The 21,592-nt window shown below is 23.1% G+C and overlaps 2 protein-coding genes across 2 annotated transcripts; both read left to right on the top strand.

Annotated features, from left to right (window-relative positions):
- Positions 1–3,208: 3,208 nt before the first annotated feature.
- Pvf1 (PDGF- and VEGF-related factor 1) lies at positions 3,209–9,574 on the top strand. Its single transcript, XM_011495605.1, has 5 exons — positions 3,209–3,311; positions 4,815–5,029; positions 5,618–5,728; positions 7,169–7,353; positions 9,273–9,574. The coding sequence occupies exons 1-5, from the start codon at positions 3,209–3,211 to the stop codon at positions 9,433–9,435; spliced, it is 777 nt and encodes a 258-aa protein (XP_011493907.1). The 3' UTR covers positions 9,436–9,574.
- Positions 9,575–16,156: 6,582 nt separating this feature from the next.
- Positions 16,157–21,340, top strand: LOC105359432 (transcription elongation factor SPT5-like). The gene is made up of 9 exons (XM_011496044.1): positions 16,157–16,208; positions 16,588–16,819; positions 16,890–17,122; positions 17,185–17,680; positions 17,806–18,157; positions 18,226–18,794; positions 19,731–20,062; positions 20,283–20,663; positions 21,312–21,340. The coding sequence occupies exons 1-9, from the start codon at positions 16,157–16,159 to the stop codon at positions 21,338–21,340; spliced, it is 2,676 nt and encodes an 891-aa protein (XP_011494346.1).
- Positions 21,341–21,592: the final 252 nt, after the last annotated feature.

The following is a 21,592-nucleotide window of genomic DNA, read 5'->3' on the forward strand; positions in this document are numbered from 1 at the left end:
CCATACAGTAGTGTACTGCACATCTTATCATTTCTATATTCGATTATTTTACTGTGATAAAAATTTCACACATTGTCTGTACATCAAAACAGTTTTCTGTTAATTATAACAATAAATACTTAAAAATCAATATAATAAATACTTAATTTACAATGTAGATGTATATGTATACATATATTAAAGAATTACACATAGTATTACATATAGATGTGTGTATTAAATGAACGTTAAAAATTTTAAACTTTGACTTCTTCAAAGGATTTGGAGTCATCAAAATATAATTATTTTGCCGAATTAACTTTATATAAGTTATAATATTTTAAATCAAACGATATATATCTTGTGGTAAAATTCATATAATTCACATATTAAGTTAGATAAATTATTTATAAATTTTGGTATTCTAATAAGCAACTTTACATTTTTATCGAATATATCTTGCTTTTAAAAAAACTTTTCTTTTACTCTTGCAAGTATGAAGTACGATTTTTATATTTAAAAAAAAAAAGAAAATTAAGTAAACGATGTAAATATTTTATTTTTACTTTAAAATTTAAGTAATAAAAAAATATATAATTTTTTGAAAAATTGATGAAACACAAATTAACTTTGTGTAGGAAATTTCGTAATTGAGATATTTTTTAATGCAATATTACATATAATATTTAAGAGATTTTTACAACTACATCAATCATAATTTTTATAAAAATATAATTTAAAAATATAATTATACTTTCTGAATTATATTACAATATGATGCAGGTATTAATAAATTGTTTATATTATAAATAAAAAATAGTACAGAATTCACAAATAAAAGAATATTGAAAATTTTTACAGGAAGAATTTTTATGTACAATATTTTTATTAATTTTAATGCATTCCTGAAACTTAACTATTTATAATACAATAGATACAAGTTTTTGTTGCAAAAAAAATTATTGAAAAAAAACTGTATGTCTTTTATCAATAAATAACATAAAATAAAATAATCTCTACAAATCAGTAAAATGTCTAAAGAGCGTGGAACTGATACAAAAACCGAACTAGTAGAGGAAAATGAACTCCATCACCATACGGCATTCTTTAATAAAATTCATCAAAAGCATTACAAACTGTCAACAATTCACTTATATCACGACAACTCCCTTATCAAAAAACAAGTCGCAACTCCTCAACTTTCGAATTTGTGCACTATTATTATTCTTGTCTTGATCAGCTTAAAACATGCAATATAATTCTACTCTTCTACCCATTGTTTTTCCCTTCTCGAAGCGACTTTGTAGTACGACGCTTAATATCAACGCTGTCTCATATCCTCGACATTATTGTCTTACTACATCGACCTTCATGGACACGGTAGACCTCTGCATAGAATCCAGACGGAAAAGGTAATGCGAACGCCGATATTGCATATCAATTAAACACTTAACAACATTTGGCATACATACGCATGGCCAGGAGTGCAAAATCAAGAGATTCCTGCATTGTTGCATCAATCACATAACTTGTACATTTTCTTTCGTTACTTAATTTTCAATCTTTGCCCTTTATTTATTATTCATTGAACGTACTTAATTTATCCTCGTTAGCAACGCGTTTCTTTACTTGCATCTAAGTCCAAGTGGAAAATTCGGATGACAACTCTTTCGTAATCAATTGCGTGCCAAAAGAATTGAGTTTTTAATGCTGATCTGTGCACAAGTGGATATATGTTATGCATTCGTAGCTTCTTTGCTAGATGTCAGACTTTTGAAATTCATTTTTCATAATGAAATTTTGTTAATTCGTCGTATCTATTATGATATTTGTTCATTCTTAGGCACCATCTATCTATATCTCTAGAAAAAATAGACATATATTTTGGCATTTACATACCTGCTGTAAAAGTTATGCTGTATCAAGAAAATTTTACAATCTCAAACATTATTTTTATATAAAATTTTTAATGTAATTATAAAACAAATAGGAATGTTGATAGATATTATTAAAATTAAATTGAAATTCAAATGTAAATTATTACCTGCTGTTTTAATAAGCCTTATGTAAACGTATAAACATTTCATTAATTTGAACTTTAATTTCACGTAATAGTTCGGATGTGGGTATTCAGCAAATCGATTTTTTAAATTCAAACACTTATGAGTCATTATTTCAAATATTGTTAATTATAATAGAAAATGATAACGTGTAAAGTATAATAAAAGGAATAATACTTCTTTGATAAGGTATGTCAGATGATGACTCAATTGCTACATTAAATATATAAGATATTTATTAGACGCGACAACTATAAACAATTTCATCAATATGTCCTATCTGAATACTATATTAATCAATTAACTTTATTATTCTATAATAATTCGATTAATCATTAATATTAAAATGTATACAAATTAATCCTAAACATCAATCAACTATTAATACACGAATCATTTTATAAGTTTATAAGTGTTATAAAAAAGCCAGTCTAATAGACCTTAAAATTCATTAAAAGCTGATTACTAATTGTTGATAACGCTGTAACAATAAATAATAAAATTTTCGTAATATAAATTAAGAAAATAAAAATATAATGAAAATTTTTTTTAACATAATGTAAACAAATATAATAAAATAGACTTTTCTGTGAATTTGTCTAAAATATATAATCAATTGTATAAATAGGTGATAAATATTTTAATATTTTAATTCAATTATCAATAATATTATCAATAATCAATTATCAATTATTAATAATATTGCAGAATATTTAAAAATATATTCATAAATATAAATATGTATAATAAAAAATTACATATATATTTTGTTATTTATTACATATGAATAAATCGATTAATATTATTTATTTATCGATTTATTATTAATCTTATTAATACACTCTATTTTTAAATGAATTAATTATTGCAGTTATAGTATTCGTTATGTTCAATTAAAAATGTTATTAAAAAAAAAAAAAAAAAAAAAAATCAGTGGAATATTTATAAAATATTGATTTCGTACAATATTTACATTCAAATATTATTATTGAATAAAAAAATTAGTAAAATAGTACGATGGTAATAAACAATATACTTTGATGTGTAACGAAAAATAAATACGAAATCAAAAGCAAGCTTAACTTTTTTTATCCATATTTGAATATATAAATTATAAATTTTAAAGGTTTCATTATAATTTACTGATTATTTATTAATTTTGTTTTCAGATGTCTTTGGAATTAGCAAAGAAAATTAATATGATTCAGTCGGATGAAGAATTTTTTAAACTAATTAAAGTTACACCAAACGAACTATCTTATTCGGTTGGGCGTAAGTACTTTATTTTTTCTTATTTACTATGTTATATATACTTTCGCCTCAAATTACTAAAGTATAAAGAATAATTAATAAATACTTAAAATTGAATCATATATATATAGATTTAATTATTCAAATTTATTAAATGAGTTAGATTATATAAAGTAATAATCGTTCATCGAGATATCAAAATATATTTCGATATTTTGTATATAAAAATATTTCCAAATATTATTCATCAAATGTATTTATTTATATACAATCGGCCTGTCTGTAACATAAAATCAAAATGATATTGTAAATAATTGATGTATTTCACTATTTAATTCAATAATAATAGTATGCCTAAGTTATGATTACTAATTTTTAATCAAAGAATTATGATAGTTGATAATATCAAGTATTTATTTTAAATTATTATTAGCTGCATTTCTATTCATTTAGTTAACTAACCTGAATGGAAAATCAATTATCAAGGGCAATGTGAATGGTATGATCTTGAAATATTTTTGGATCATTGCAATATCAACCTTTTATTTTTTATTGTAGATACTTAAAAGTACTAAGTATATTTAATCCAAAATTTGAAATAATACAAAATTAAATAATGCATACTTTTTAAAATATATAATATTATTCAAACTCCACAATTATTAGATAATTACTAAATAATAATATCAAATTCGTTATGTACAATGTAAAAAAATGATTAATTAAGAAATTATTTTCAAACTAATATTTAAAAATTAAATTTAACACTGGATCAATGATAATTATTAAGAAAATTTTATATTACAATAATTTCGAAAATATACATTTTATTTTTTATAGATAGTATATCATTAAACGGTAATAATTTTCGAATATTTTTAAAATAATAGTGTAAAATAAAGTGTAAAATAATACCATTTAGATAACAAATTAAAATTTAAGACAATAGCTTATTTTATTTTATTTTAGTTTTTTATTTTTATATGTATCTCATTTACATTTATCTTAAAAGTACTAAAAAATGTTAACCATGAATTTCTAATATTAAGCACAAATTATTCTTTATATATATAAATACTATACTTCACAATATTTTATTCTAAACTATATTTAAGTATAAAGCAATTGCTTTAAATAAAATAAGAAATATTTTAATTAATACTTTTATGTTTAAGCTAAAATACTTTAATGCCTAATATAATGAAAACATATTTTATAGAAATATTTTAAAAAGTTGACTGTTCGAAATTCTTATTTGAACAGAATTAGTTAAATATTAAAATATAATTGGAAGTAAAAAATATTTGATCATCGAGGAATATAGGTGTTACAAAATAACAACAATAAAAAAATTAGATTACAAGAAAGTTAGATTCGTGTTGAAGGTACCGAAGACGGTGGCCGCTAATAGTAGCTTTATTATTAGTCAGGACGAGGCGAAAATAAGGTCGAGAAGGCAAGCCTTCTCTCACGCGGATAAAATAGTAACGATTATCCCGCGATAATATATTATTTGAAAAGCAGTTACAGATCGATTCGGCGGGGCGGAGCGATCTAGCCCGATAAAGCCAAAGCCAGCGATATGCATGCCAGAGCTGCAGGTAGTACCGGTAAAGGAAAATCCGGATCCAGGAGCAATTTACTTCCCAAACTGCATACGCATCAAACGCTGCGGCGGATGCTGCAATCACGAACTTCTCTCCTGCCAACCCACGGCTACCGAGATACATAATTACCAGGTGTTACTTCCCGCCTATACTCTTACCTTACCTCTAACCGGCTCTGCAATCAATTACGTGGTAGCCCGAATGAAAAGCAATCGAGCAACATCCGACCTTCTATAATATCAATATTTTATATTTTTGATAAAAAAATTTTAATAAATGAATTTTAATGGATTATTATAAATATTGTCTCAAAAGGCCTTAAACCGCCGAATCGAATATTAATTAGAAATTAATTACACGAGATCAAGAATATATACGCGTGTACTTCCGACATTCCTGTATACTATATGTATTTCTTTTATAAAGTTATCTACAGTAATCAACGGCCGCACATAAAAACGTAATGTATAAAAAATATATATAATAAATTATGGTAGCGTAAAGCTTATTATCTATTGACGATAGATTACAAATTTGATTCAACGAAAAGTAGTATGCGTGCAATAATACATGTACGTGTTGTAAAACATTTTTTTTATTTATACAAGCTAATAAAAAGTAACAAAGATTTAAGAAGTAATTTACGTAATTCAGTAACGATTAACACAATGAAAGATGTAGAATACGTTTGATTCAAACTCTTGTTGCGTATTATTTCAGATTCACGTGACGAAAATTTCGGAAGACTTAGCACAATACAATGTGTATAAGGAAATCGTGCCATTAGAGGAACATACCGAATGCTTTTGCGGTTGCAAAGTAAACGAAAATGTAAGAAATATCTTATTAAAAGAACATTTGCATTCCATATTCATTTCAATATTTTCAATATTGTATATCTTTATCTATGAGAGTTGCAAATTAAGATTTAGAACGTAATCATAAAAATTTCATTTCTTAAAAAATATTCCTGTACCTAAAACTATAAGAGCTATTTTTATAGTAAATTATACATTTCATAACTACATAATTATGTAATTATTAATATTTAAAAAAAAATTTAATTTGGACTCCTAACAAAAGTAAAAATTTGAATACGAATTCTTTTCAAAATATATAGTTATTAAGTATCTGTTGATTAAGCATAATGTATCGATTGCTGTTAATTTGTTATTTTAACAAATATTTTATACATAAAGCTATGTATTATATACATATATACAGATATATTAATTGACATATTTATAGTACTGTTTTTTATTTTTAATTATTCAATATTTGGCTTTACTAGAAACTTTCGAACACTTGTGGACACTTTTCTCTATTCGCATACATATTCCATGCATATTTATTTCCAATTTAAAGTATAAAAAATAATTTGACAATATTACTTAATATTACCATTATAATAGCTTGTAAACTAATGCCAAAAATGTTCTTGATCGTCAGGTCATTATCTTTTTCACACATTATTTCCATGTAAAATTTCTAAAAGGTATAATATTTTGAAAGTAATTACGAATGCTTTATAAGGTTTGATTCAATCAATATTTTAAATATAAATAGAATCCATTGTGTCTTTATTTAATATATTACTTTAGGTATTATATTTAATTATTTGCTGTTTGTTTAACGAATCTGCACACTGTATGAATTATAATTATACAATGAAATTTATGAATAAAATTTAGACACGAATGTATTTTGAAAATGCCTGAAAGATATATTTATAATATTCATTTTTTATTTAAATAATTTAAATTATTTAAATTATAAATAAAACATTAAATTTATTAAAAATAATATATGCCACATGCAAATTAAATGTATATAATCATATATAAATCGATTATATAAAAAATGACAAATACTTGTGTAATTTTTAGTAAAATATATAATATAACTATTTACATCTCTACTATTATTAATAATGTAAAATAAAGAATAATGCTAAGACTCGGAAACAATGTATTTTTTATCAATCTCCCTTGTATATTCATTGAAATTTCAATTTCTGAAACATAATCAAAACTCTGAATTAAAGTAATTACGTAATGATAATAGAAATAATTAATATTACATTCAGGAGGACGCATCTAATAGAAATTAACTGTTTTAACGATAAAGTAAGCCTTGTATAAAAATTATCTTATAAGCTTTGTAAAAATGTATGAAATTTGATTGTTAAATTCAATGTTCGTAATATTAAAATTTATAGTTAGTTACCATTAACCTGATTTAAATATTAATTATAAAAATATGGTTAAACAGGACTGCACTGATAAGCAGTATTACAACAAGGATGAGTGTAGATGCATCTGCAAAAGATTAGATGAAGAGGATAAGTGTCGTCAGCACATCGAAAAAAAGTACTGGAATCCAGACCAATGCTCCTGTCAATGTCGTAATGTCGAGGAATGTTCTACCGGCTTTTACTTCGATCATAATCTATGCAGGTGTGAACACGAGAAATGAAATAATCTTATTCGTGCGCATGCACATACGCACTCGTACAAATAAATTTTTACAATCGAATATTTTCACAAATAGTAATGGCATGACCAAAGTAAAATTAATTTGCACGTTCCTTTCATTTCTACGAATGACTCATTAGAAAAAATTTTGGATCACAACTAAACCATAAATTTATGCAATATCTGAAATAGAATTAATATAAAGATCGTATACATTTTAATTTGTTAACTATCATAAATTCTATTCTTAATTTATTCTATTATTATTAATTAAAACGTTATTTAATACGGTGTTGGGAATCTTTAATTTATTTTCTTTTTTTTATAAGATAGTCACGAAACCTGTACATTTCAACATAAACATTGATCGTTATTCCGAATTGAATTTCAATCTCAGAAATATATTTAAATAGTAAAATTAATGAAATAATGCATTTATTTGCATTTTTATTTCTTATTTCGTCGCAGTTATACGCGAGAGCTTCGATGAAGTAAATATGCTATAATAAACGATAATAAATTCTAATAAAAGATAATAACATTTAATAAAATATAATAAAAAATAATAAAAATATAATAAAAATTATAATAAAAGAAACATAATATTAAATATTTTAAACGTTTTATTTAATAAAATAATATTTTAATGTAAAATAATTAATTTTTTTAAATTAATTAGAATTCAGTAAATGTATCGACGTATCTTGGAATTTAAATAATTGAATTAAAAATACTAAATATTAGCATATACTTACATATGAATCGGGAATATTTTATAATTCTGTAAGTATTAATTTGATTTTAGAAACTATAACGTAATTCAACAGTTTTCAAATATTTTTGACATAGAAAATATTTATAAATATATAAAATATAATATAGTATTCTCGTTAAGATAAATATTCATACTAAAGAGTCAGTTTATTAAAAAAACTGGCTTTATTCCTTATATTTTAAATAAAAAATAAAAAATTATCATTAATTAAACGATATAATAATTAACGTGTAATTGGCACCGCATTCATTAACATTATATTGATTTAATTTTTGTAACAAAATAACAAGTACACAATGAACCGATATTACAGACAAATCTCTCACTCTAAAGATATGAAAAAATAATAAAATCGTTTGTAATCTGTTAATAATTAATATATCTTAGAATAATATTAAAAATGAAATCATATTATACATAGTTTGTTCAAATTTTTGTAATAAATATTTTAAAAATTATAATTAAATAAACATTTGTATTATTGCTGTTGTTGTCTTTATCGTCGTTGTTGTTGTCGTCGTTGATTATAAGATATTTAAACAAATTTTATAGTGCAAATAATTGATTAATATTTTGCAAATGGCTCGATAGTAAATCGCGACACAAATACATATTGTATGTGTTCAATTCCTTGCTTTAAAATATTTTATAAATATTTTCACTGCACAATAAAAGAATTTAAATCAATATAAAATTTTTCTTTATCGCACGATCTTTTTCATTTTCAAATTTCAGACAATGGTAATAAATCCATGGAGAGGTATTTTTTTATCATATCTCTAACATATAATGGCATTTTTAATTAATGATTGTTTAAAAATTATAAATAATTAAGGCTTGACGAGTATACTGTATGTTTTTTGCATATTTATTTATTTCAATTAAAAATCAATGAACATCCGTGAATCGAAACTTTAAACAATAAAAATATTTTATCATCCATTCAAGTAGTAAAAGAATAATATCCTATTTATGCCGTCAACCAAAAAAGCATGGCAATTAAGAAGCGAGATTAACAGATCATACGAGTGGATGAATGTGCATACAGATACTGGGATAAATCATATATACATTGACAGACAGCGGAGATTAAAATTTTCATGGACTATTAATAATTCAATTTCAGTTGCAAAATTCTGCCGTTATCGAGACATTGGTTCGACGACGAGAAAAGAACCGGTTATAACTACAAGCAGCCTGGAAAACCTAAAGAATCACCACCAGTCATTGTTACCTTAGATGCTAGTGATCCAAGAAGAAAACATAAAGATGAACCTCGATTTAAATGATTTTGAACGTAATGAATACATAAACTATTACCTTTTAGTGGAAATAGTTATATATACAATTATAAACGTTTATGGCGTTTCTTAGCAGATTTTATGATATATATTCTAATTTTATACGTACAAAGAGATACACCTACTGATGCAAATTATTGTACAAATGTTATAAAAATCATTTTGTACTTTAACGCACTTCAAATTGTATTCAATTAAATCAAATTATCCACTAATTTATTCGTGATCGCTGTTTTAAAGTTAATGCTGCATTTATGCATAAATTTGTAAATTATACATAAGATTATTCTGCTGCGGCACGTTTATTTAAAATTTACTATTACATATATACTAATCGCAAAATATTTAAAAATATTAATATTCCTATGTTGTTAAAAAACAAGTACAATTATAAAAGTATGGACTACTAATATTATTTTATTTAGATTTATGAAGTAAATAAATAAGCTCTGTATTTATTATGAAATATTTTTCCCTCCGATGTATTGTACTTATAATATAATTAACAATATTTATGAAAAATAATTGTATCGCCAAAAAGAATATGCAAATAAGACAAATGTATAAATTTATTAGTACATTAACATAATGAAAAAATTTATCTTCAAATATATTCTTAACTGTAAATCGAATAATCATTTTTATTATTCAACTATAACTAATGAATGTAGGTGTAAATATCCAAAGGTATTCGAGTTATATATTTCACATTGCATAAAATTTTATCGCAACTCAGTTATATACAAGGACTCAGTTATGTTCACTCTCATATGAGAATATACCAGACTGAGCAAGTAATTGCATTTGTAAATATTTAAATATATAAGCTTTTTATGAAACGTTAACCGCACTGCGATATAATTACATCACGTTGCAATTCACTATTAGATCGATAATTTATGACTGAACAGTTGATCCGTTGGCGTCGGGTACTTAATCCTTTAGTATATTATATATCATATTAAAAAGGATCCAATTTCTTACTGTAACAATTCTTGTAAATGAAGTATTTTAGATTATTGCTCGTAGATTATAATTATTTATTTTAATTATTGTGATACGGCTCATTTTAATAAGTAAGTTTTTTTTTATTAATTAATATTACTAATATTTTACGTTGTACATTAAGATATTTATCTAGAATTAATATATATTTAATATAATAATAATAATAATAATAATTTATGAGCAATTGTAATTACATTTGAATGAAAATTTAGAATTAATAATAACAATAATTAATAATATTAAGAATGATGATTAATAATAATGAACACTAATTTGTATAAAATGATTCGATTTTTAAATAAAAATTAATATTAAAATTTATAATTATAATTTTCTTTCAACTTCCAAATAGCAAGGGCAATTTTATTTGACTTATCAATTTTTATTTGGCAATTTTAAATTCTTAAAATATTTTAATTGTTTCAGAAAATTATTCAACAGCTAGAAATTAATATTAGTTTTATTATTAAATTGCAAAATTTGTTTAAATTAAGAAGCTTTAAGAAAACGAAAATTATATGCGTTTCATCGAAAATTAAAATATTGTGTAAAACATTTTTTTAAATAATAAAAGACAATTTTTATACCCAATGTAAAAATAATCTTATTTCATGTGATGTAAAATTTATAATTATTACAAGTAAGGTTTTATCATTACTTTCAAAATTATAAAATAGTATCCGATATAATATCATTTATTATAAATTAATTTTTTTGGGATAAAATATTTCAACAATTATTTATTAAAAATTAAATTATTTGTGTAGGAATAATCTAAGTAACAGTTTTATTAAAAAATAAACAATGACAATATCATTGTGCCAAATTTTAAATTTGAACTCCATTAAAAAGAAATATACACTATATATGCATTAAAGAAAACGTTAAATAAAATAAAAATTTATTTTTATCGATATATACTGTTGCTGAAATAGAAATTACAATTAAAAAATTATAAATAAGGATAAAAAAATGAATTTCCTAAATTTTATATTGATAAAGATCAAAGTTTTCTACATACAATAACATTTTATTTAAAATTTTAATGTTTAAAATGATTGATTTATGAATTACCCACAAATATATATATTATACAACGCCTCGTTTGACTGATAATATAACGAGAAATCTCTAAATTCCATAAATCTGAAATAAATGGAATTCCTTTGACTGAATTATTTCATTATAAGTTATTTACTTTGTATAATATTAATATAAATTTTCATACGTTTCTTAGTAATTCAAACTTCATCTTGAATTGGTTGAAGATTATTTTTAAAATAAATATATTAATTGGAAATTGTGTTCAAAATAACTTCCAAAATTACAAAATATTTTTAAAGCATTATTAATACTTAAATTTTAAATTTAAAAATTATGCAAAAATTAATTTTTGTATTTTAAAATGTCCGTATTTGTTTGATAATTTATTGTTATGTAAATTAATTAATTAAAAAATATCTTCGAAATAATATAAATGAACATTTTAACGTATGCAAATCTGAAATATAAAACATACACTTCGTAAATAAATAGGAACAAAAATAACGTTGATGAAAAAAATTTGTAATTTCAGTTCGTCGATTGAATTTTAATATAATTATATTAATAACATTTGTATACAATTCATAAAAATTATATATTAAAAATAAATTTTATATATGTATGTTACAATAATATCGAAATATTATACATGACTGAGTCGCTGAAACTCAGCTACAAACAAATATAAATACCTTTAATTTTCAAGCTCATACCTTATGTAACTATTTCTCATTTTCAATTATTTTAATACAATCAATTTATACAAACATAGTTTAGTAATTTAATGGTGAAGATCACAATTATTCAGTACAATGCACGTTTAAATTTATTCATATATTTTTGAAATTTTTAAATATTCCTTTCTTATTAAATAATGTACTATTAAAAATTTACTTTATATAAACATTTATATTTGTTCATCTAGTATTATATGTTTATCGATATTAAATATAAAACTGACAATTTTCATAAAAATACCTGAAGTTTATTATTGCAATAAGACGTATATTTTCAAGTATATAATCCTAAATTAAATTCTGTATATCATATCAATAAAATATGTAAAATATTTACAATGGTAATGTTAACTAGATAACAATATTTTTTAATACTAATGTGAAATGTTAGTATGATATTAAATAAAAATAATAAAAGTACAATAAAATATTAGATACTAATAAACAAAAAAATAATTTTTACTTTTAATTTAATATATATTTCAATTAGAAATATTTATATTAATTTTATTTTTTTAGATTTAATTTTTTAGATAAATGCATTTTGCATTGACGTTTACCTATGTAGATAATCAGATGATTAAAATAATTAAATATGAAAGTTTATGACAATCATAATAGTCATCACACATTAGAAACTAACTTGCGATCACTCCAATCATTTAAATGTATAAAATATGATAGCTATATGAAAAGCATTATTATCTAAATCTTATTTTCTATTTTTATCTATTTTTCTATTTTTTTTATATTGTTTATTTTTTTTTTTTTTTAGAATTCTATTTTTATTTATGCTCTTCTTTTATTTTTCTTCTATTGAATCGCAAACAATTCAAAATTATAATACTGTCTTTGCTTAGGGAACTTTTTGAAATATACAATTTCACCTTCCGCTTCTCCATATTTTATTAATGACTCTCATAAAGTAATGACATTTGACTCCACTGATTTACATTCTCTTTGACTTGATGACCTCGTATAGGATGAAAAATCTAAACTAATCTGATTTATTTAGTGTTCAATCTTATTTGTATTTGTTAATTGTACAATATTTTTTTTTAAAAAATGAACATTTCATATTTAAAGTCAAGATCATCTAAATAAGTTCTTCTATGGTCTTTTTTTTTTAGTGAATTTTATTTACTAAAACACTGAAGTACTTTCAAATCTTGGTAATTTGTAGTTCAAAATTTTTCCAGAACCAGAGAAATTATTTAACATTATTTTTACCTTCTATTTCAATAAATTTATTTAGTACTAGTAATAAATAAAGATAATCTTAACATCATAACAATGATCTTGAATTAGATATAATTAAAAAATATTTAGATTGCATCATTTAATGAATATAAATATTAATACTTACATATTAGAATAATTAAAACTACCGATTACGGTAGTAGTCTATCGACAACAAATAAAACATATATCATAAAAAATTGACAAAAGTAGAATCTTAGGTACAATATTAATTTTCTTTTAAGAATCATATTGACCCTATATATACAAAATATAATTTCATTTCATAAATTAATTGCATTAAAATCAAACTTTTCTTATACTTTTACATATAATACAGAATTATTGTTCATTGTTCATAAACAGTATTTAAAATTACAAAGGCTTAATATATATTAAAAATATAGTTATAATAATCTATACAATACAATGTGTAATACAAACAATAATCAAATAAATTTAACTATTAAAGTATTGATAATTATTTTCATACTTATATCCAATATTACCTGTTTGTTTAACATCATGAAAAATATTCTAGAATTTTATCCATCCATAATTGTTTTGGCAAGTTAATCCAAAATAATTTAGTGAAGTAATTGTTTGTAACTGATAAAATAATCTTGATTCATATTTATACGAATATTAGACTAAATATTGTAGTGAATCTATTTTATAAAATAGATTTGTATTAAATAGAGTTGTATCAAAATAATTGAAATCAATTATTTATTTTATAAATATTAAGTTGATAAGTAGTCTTATAATTGTTACGAAATTATCTTTTTTAATTTAAGCTTACAGAATGAAATTTGGGTTACTTACTATTACTTATTTCCATTTACTTCCGAAGTAGATAATGCTACATTTTGAGTCTCTTCTTGTATCAAAATTATTTGACTAGGCTTACTTTTCTTTTGTTCATCAATTGTAAGTAAATAATCGACAATAGTTTGGTTAAATTTTATCAGGGAAGAATGAATTTCTCCAATTGACTTTAATGTTTGGTTAATTTCAACTAAAAATATCAAACATAGAATGAAATTCAACGATATGTTTACCAAACATATTAAGATAAAAATTTGCTGCTAAGTCTTTATTTACTTTCATAATTCAGTCAAATAAATAGAAACAAAAAATATTCTTATAGGATTTTAATACATAATAAATATTATATTTTATAGCAAATTTTAATATTTACTTACGCATTGAATCAGTAATATCATCGACTACAGATTCTTTTGTAACTTTTATTTTTTTATTAACTTGCATCTTATATATATAAAATTAAAAGTGGATCTATCGATTAAATATTCGAATAGTAATAATACTATATTGATTGTAATTAATTGTTAATAACAATTAGGAGATTGAAAAAAATAACTATTAAATTGTAAGGGGCGAATAATTGAAGGACTTCAGATATAACGGGAAACGCCAATCGGTTTTATGGTGTTAAACACATGCGACACCGCATGGTGACAATGAGAATTATTTTACTATATTAGTCAACATAATTATGATAAAATATCGCTCATAGAATTATTAATTATTCATAATAATTATTTATTCTTCTTTAAATTACAGAGATTATTAGTTTCACTACATAAGTACTAATAATAATTACATCATTAACAGAATACGTTTTTTAACTTTGATGAACATATTACATTTACAGCATGTATTAAAATTATTTCAATTATATGTATCAACTTATCTAAATTCTAAATCTATAAAATAACAATACAAATCTAATTAACAACGATGAACAATATATAAAATTGCTGTCGATAATATAGATTTATGCGGGATCATTGTTTTGTCTGGTATTGTATCCTATTGTGGACTCTTACGCGCGAAAATTTGAAAACCGTTGATTTAATATAATTTGATAATTTTGCCTTTGTTTATATATTTTAATTTTGTAAGATAATAATGTTTTCTCAGAATATACAGTAAATTATGTTGAATTATATTTCTGATTAAAGGAGTTTAATTTGTTGAAATATTCTTATCTAATATATTTATTAAAAATATCTGTATATGTATATTTACATGCCATTAATTTTCTATTTATCATTTCGTCGATGTTTATATTGATTAGTAGTTCGTAAAATGTTTATACTGGCAATGTGGAATAAAAACTAAATTAGTAGCATTTGTAATTTTTAGAATATAAATCTAATTCTTTCTCTTTTACGATCTATAGTTTGTACATATATACACGTGCTATTTTGATTCTTTTGAAAAACATTTCTCATTTCTTAGAAAGGTCGAATTGAAAAGTAACATATACGGCAACAATGTTTACCGATCACAAATCTAAAACAAAACATATTCGATTTAGTCAAATGATTTTATTACAGTTTGATTTGAAAAGCGTATTCTAAGTATATTCATAAAATTATTGTGCGTTGCTGTAGAGAAGAAAACCTTTTTTATAGTTTTAAAAAATGTTTGCTCAGTTGTCTGTAAATTGTTCAAGTTCGTGGTAATACTGCATGTTAATTTATGCCATTTATTACTATTTAATACTTCTCCTTTTTATAATTATTTATTTAACTTCAGCGATGAAAAACTTCTTCAATCAAAAGAACAATTTAAACAAAATGTGATCGAATTTGATAATGAAGCTGAAGCTACAGCAGCAGCAGCATCTGATAATTCCAGTAAGACTTTTAATGTTTGTTTTAAAGTATACAATTTTAAAAAGTCTTTATAAAGAAACCATTTGTAAAATTTAATATGTATATTAATATATTAAATTTTTAATTTAAAAATTTTGTATGGATTAGAATTATTTCCGAGTCGTTTTTTATTAATCATAATCTTCAACAATTTAAAATAATTTTTTTAATACATGTTTCAATTTATACTAATATAATTGTATTAAAAATACTTCAATTAATTCAGATAACAATTTTTAATTATATTCTATATGTTACATATCTCAAAGTATAACATTTATTTTGAATTTTATTCATTATAAAAACACAAATTTATAAAATTTTATATTTTCAATAATTAAAAAATATGAAATATTTAGTTATATTAAACAAAAAATTTTAAGAATATAAAATTAATTTAATTTTTTTTATTAAATCAATTATAGACTATAGTTCTACTGATGAAGAATATCAACAAAATAATAAAAAAAAGAAGAAATCCAAAAAAATAGGTAGTGATTTTATTCTACAAGAAGCTGAAGTTGATGATGATGTTGATGATGAAGAAGAATGGGAAGAAGGAGTACAAGAGATTGGAATTATTGAGAAACAAATTGATGAAGTTGGACCAACTGCTAGAGAAATTGAAGGTAGAAGAAGAGTATCAGATTTATGGAAGTAAGTTATTACAGCGTTTTTTAATAAAAATTTATAATTATATGCAATAAAAAACCAAATTCTATTTTAGTTTGCAAAAACAAGATGAAATTGAAAAATATCTTAAAAACAAATATTCCAATGGAACTGCAATATCTTATCATTTTGGTGATGGAGTTGAACAAATGAATGATGAAATTACCCAACAAAATTTATTACCGGATATTAAAGATCCTAATCTCTGGTTAATCAAATGTAAAATTGGTGAAGAAAATAGCACTATCCTTTTATTAATGCGAAAATTTCTTACATATCAATATACTGGCAAGTTCAACAATTAAAATCATCTTTAATAAAAATTTGTTCTAATTTTCTATCTATTTTAGACAATCCTTTAGTCATTAAATCAGCTATTATACCTAAAGGCATCAAAGGTTTTATTTATATTGAGGCTTTTAAACAAGTTCATGTAAAAGCAGCTATTGAAAATATTTGTAGTTTAAAAATGGGCTTTTGGCAACAAATGATGGTGCCGATTAAAGAAATGACAGACGTTTTTAGAGTAAGAAACCAGGTGAATTTAAGATCAAATCAGTGGGTGAGAATAAAAAGAGGAATATATAAAGATGACATTGCCCAGATTGATTATGTTGACATAGGGCAAAATAAAGTGCATTTGAAATTATTGCCCAGAATTGATTATTCTAAACTGCGTGGTCCATTAAGATTAACAACAGACAATAATGAACGTCAAAAGCGTAAAAAAAGTATAAGACCACTTGCAAAACCATTTGACGCAGAAGCTATTCGAGCAATTGGTGGAGAAGTGACAAGTAATGGAGATTATTTAATCTTTGAAGGAAATTATTATACACATAAAGGGTAAGTATCGTTGATACTTCTATTAAAATTATTGTAATATCTTTTAATATATAGAATGTTAATTCTATAAAATTAAAAAAAAATGATTAATTTCATATGTATAATATACATTAAAAAATGTTTAGATATTTATATAAAAACTTTAAAATAAATGGTATAATAACTGAAAGTGTAAAACCTACAATAGAAGAAATAGAAAAATTTGAAGAAAGTCCAGAGAATATAAATATAGAGTTAAGTGATCCTCCCATTACTGGATTTGTTAGTAGGAAAGAAGATTTATTAATTACTCACAATTTCTATACTGGTGATAATGTAGAAGTTTGTCGAGGTGAATTGATGCATTTACAAGGCAAAATTCTTTCTATAGATGGTAACACAATTATGATTTTGCCAAATCATAAAGAATTAACAGATCCTATTGATTTTATGGCATATGAATTAAAAAAATACTTTAGTATTGGAAATCATGTTAAAGTAAGCTTATTAAAAGTTGTGAAAATAATCTACTTCGATATAAGTTTATGAAAGTAATTTATTTCTAGGTAGTTGGTGGTGAATATATAGGTGATACAGGTTTAATAGTTCGAATTAAAAATGATCGTATTATACTGTTCTCTGACATATCAATGCACGAACTCGAAGTTTTATCTGATAATTTGCAGCTTTGTCCAGATATGGCAACAGGTGTTGATAGTTTTGGTAAGTTTCAATGGGGTGATCTCGTTCAGCTAGAACCCCAAACTGTAGGTGTTATAATTCAACTTCAACGTGCCGATTTTCAAGTTTTATCGATGCATGGAAAACTTGTTGATGTCAAGCCGGGAAGTTTAATAAAATACCGAGAGAATAAACATACCATTGCTCTGGATATGTTTCAAGAATCAATTACAAGAAAGGATATAGTTAAGGTAGTTGATGGACCCCATTCTGGTCGAGATGGAGAGATAAAACACTTGTATAGAAGCTTTGCTTTTTTGCATTCAAAAATATATATTGAAACGGGTGGAATATTTGTTTGCAAAACCAGACATCTACAACTTGTCGGAGGAAATAAGAGTGTCCCTATTGGATTCAATACTCCAGTTTATGCTTCACCTTCATATTCAGAAAAGTATATTTCTGATAATTTATTTTATATTTCAATGTTTTACATAATGTGATAATGTAATAATATATTTAAGTTATATTTCTACAACTTTTAATTTTCAAATCTAAGAAAAATATAAGTTATTCGTTAATCATAATTTCTCAGTGAAAATATTCTATAAGAATCGTAATTATGTTTTAAGTAAAGTAATTAAGTAGAAAAGAGTAATTAAGTAGATACTTATTTGTATTATTTAATAATATTTCATTCATTTATAATAAGTTAATTATTTATTTCATCAAATATTTTATGGACAATGTATGTAACTAATAAGTATACCTAAAGCTTAAACTAAGATTTATATAATTAAAAATAAATATTGCTATAAAATATATGTTGTATAGAAGACTTAAGGGACTTTATGAAAAATGCCTGCAATTGGTCAATATAATAAACTTCCCAAAACAGTGTTTTCTGTTTTTATAAATTATTTTAAAAAGAGAAAGGTATTTCTGAAATCACAAGCGAAATTTAGAAATTTCCAATGATTTGATATTGTGCGAAAAAAGTTTAAATTTTAGTATTTGTCTTTAATTGCCAATTGTAACTTTGATTCTCTATAAATGGTATAATGAACAATTAATCTCGGTTAAAATTCGCGTATAGATAAATTAATATATTTTTCGTTGATATATATGTGTGTGTGAAATAAATTAGCCACACGTAGTATAAAATCTACATAAATAGATTATATATTATATTATATAATAAATTTATATATTAATTATAGAAAATAAATGGATAAAAATGATAAAAATATTCGAATTTAAATTTGGTAATTTTTAAAATACAGTATTTATAAAAATGATTGATCCTATAATAATCTAATTTTTCTTGTTAATCTTTACATAAATATAAATGTTTTTATTTAAACTCGTTAAATTTATTATATATTTTTAGAAGTAAAAACGCTACTCGGTTAAATAATTTTGGCCCCGTTCGAGACAAGAAATTAATTGGAACGACAATTAAGATAACAGGTGGCCCATATAAAGGTAATATAGGTTTTGTAAAAGATGCTACAGAAAGTACAGTTCGGGTTGAGCTGCATTCACCATGCCACACAATTTCGGTTGATCGGTCTCATATAATCACCACAGAATCGAATGTAGGCAAATCAAGTACTCATAATTACACACCAACCTACTGTCCAGGAGCTCGAACGCCAATGTACGGGTCTAAAGAGGATTCAAAAGCATCTTTGCAGGGCTCACAGACACCTATGTATGACAGTACGTATATTATTTTTTTGACGATTACAATTCGAAAAATTGTGAACAATGTAAAAAAATAGTACTTTCATAAATATGGAAATTCATCGCGATAAAAAAGTATCTTTTTTTTAAACAAGTACGCCTAAAATATCGTCAAGTTTTACATTAGAAATGTCTTTCACATGTTAACTAAATTATTATAAATTTATAGAAGAAAAAATGAATGAAATTGTTTCAGACGGAGCTCGAACTCCCTACTATGGTTCGGTAACACCATCTCAAGATGAATTACGTTTATCTGGAATAAGTGGAGCTTGGGATCCCTCTGTATTAAATACTCCAGCTAGAAGTATTGAATATAATGATACTACTACAGATGAAGATAGCGTACCAGAATTTTCACCAATGTATCAAGATTCACAATCTATTGGTCCATTGTACGATCCTGAAGAAACTTATGATCATGGCGAAGCAAGTCCTAGTCCAGTATCAAGTATAATTTTGAGCCCGAATCCCAACTATACTGTTACAGTATGCTCTTCAGAAACAGGTTTTCTGAGTCCTCAAATGGATTACACACCATCATCTCCAACAGAATCCAATAAGTCTGTTGCCTCTGGTATATTAATTAATTAAATTAATTAACTAGCAATTAAATTAACTATTGTCTAATAATTTTTCTACTTAGAATATTATACAAATTTTTAATTTAAGTACCAAAAATAAAAGATAGTTTCACGTTTGTAAAAGGTTTTCAATGCTATATCCTTATCGTTATTACTAATAATTATGTTTATTAAGCTTCATTAATAACTAAATACCGATTGACATTCGAACTAATACTGAATAAACTACTCGATTAACTAAATTATTCTATCAGTGTTGAATAATTGATTTCACAATTATCTAAAACTAAGAATGCATATTTAATAAACATGTTTATAAATTAACATTCATATATAAATCAAAATCAATTTCATGAAAAAAAATTAAATATATAAAATGAATATATTTTATAATACATCTTATAACATATTCATTAACAATGTTAAATTGTTTAAATATTTTATCAACTTTTAATATGAATTGACATATTAATGGTAATTTCAATACAACATTTATTTAACACTAAAATTATTCAACTAGATTATTTTATATTGTCTAATTTTTAAATTGGAATTAATTATAAATCTGTTATCTATTCTATATATATATTTGTATGTATATTTTTTCTTAAATTAAATTCTTTTTCTTTTTTCTATTCTAGGAGATACCAAAATTTCTTATTATGGTTAATATACATTTATAAGAGATGAGGAAACGTAATATCCAATATTACAATTACTTTAGTATTTGAGTAAAGTTATTAAATATTATTTAATGTATAACATATAAGTTAATATTTCATTTTTACCTTTAAATATAATAAAAATAAATTTTGGTTTTCTGAAAAAATGATAATTATTCAAATTAACATAGAAATAAATAACTCACTGTTGATAATTATACATATATTAATTATTATAGTAATTATTGCTCAATAAACGT

The sequence above is a fragment of the Ceratosolen solmsi genome, unplaced genomic scaffold (assembly GCF_000503995.2).
Source record: "Ceratosolen solmsi marchali unplaced genomic scaffold, CerSol_1.0 scaffold11, whole genome shotgun sequence".
In the NCBI taxonomy this organism is placed as follows: Eukaryota; Metazoa; Arthropoda; class Insecta; order Hymenoptera; family Agaonidae; genus Ceratosolen; species Ceratosolen solmsi.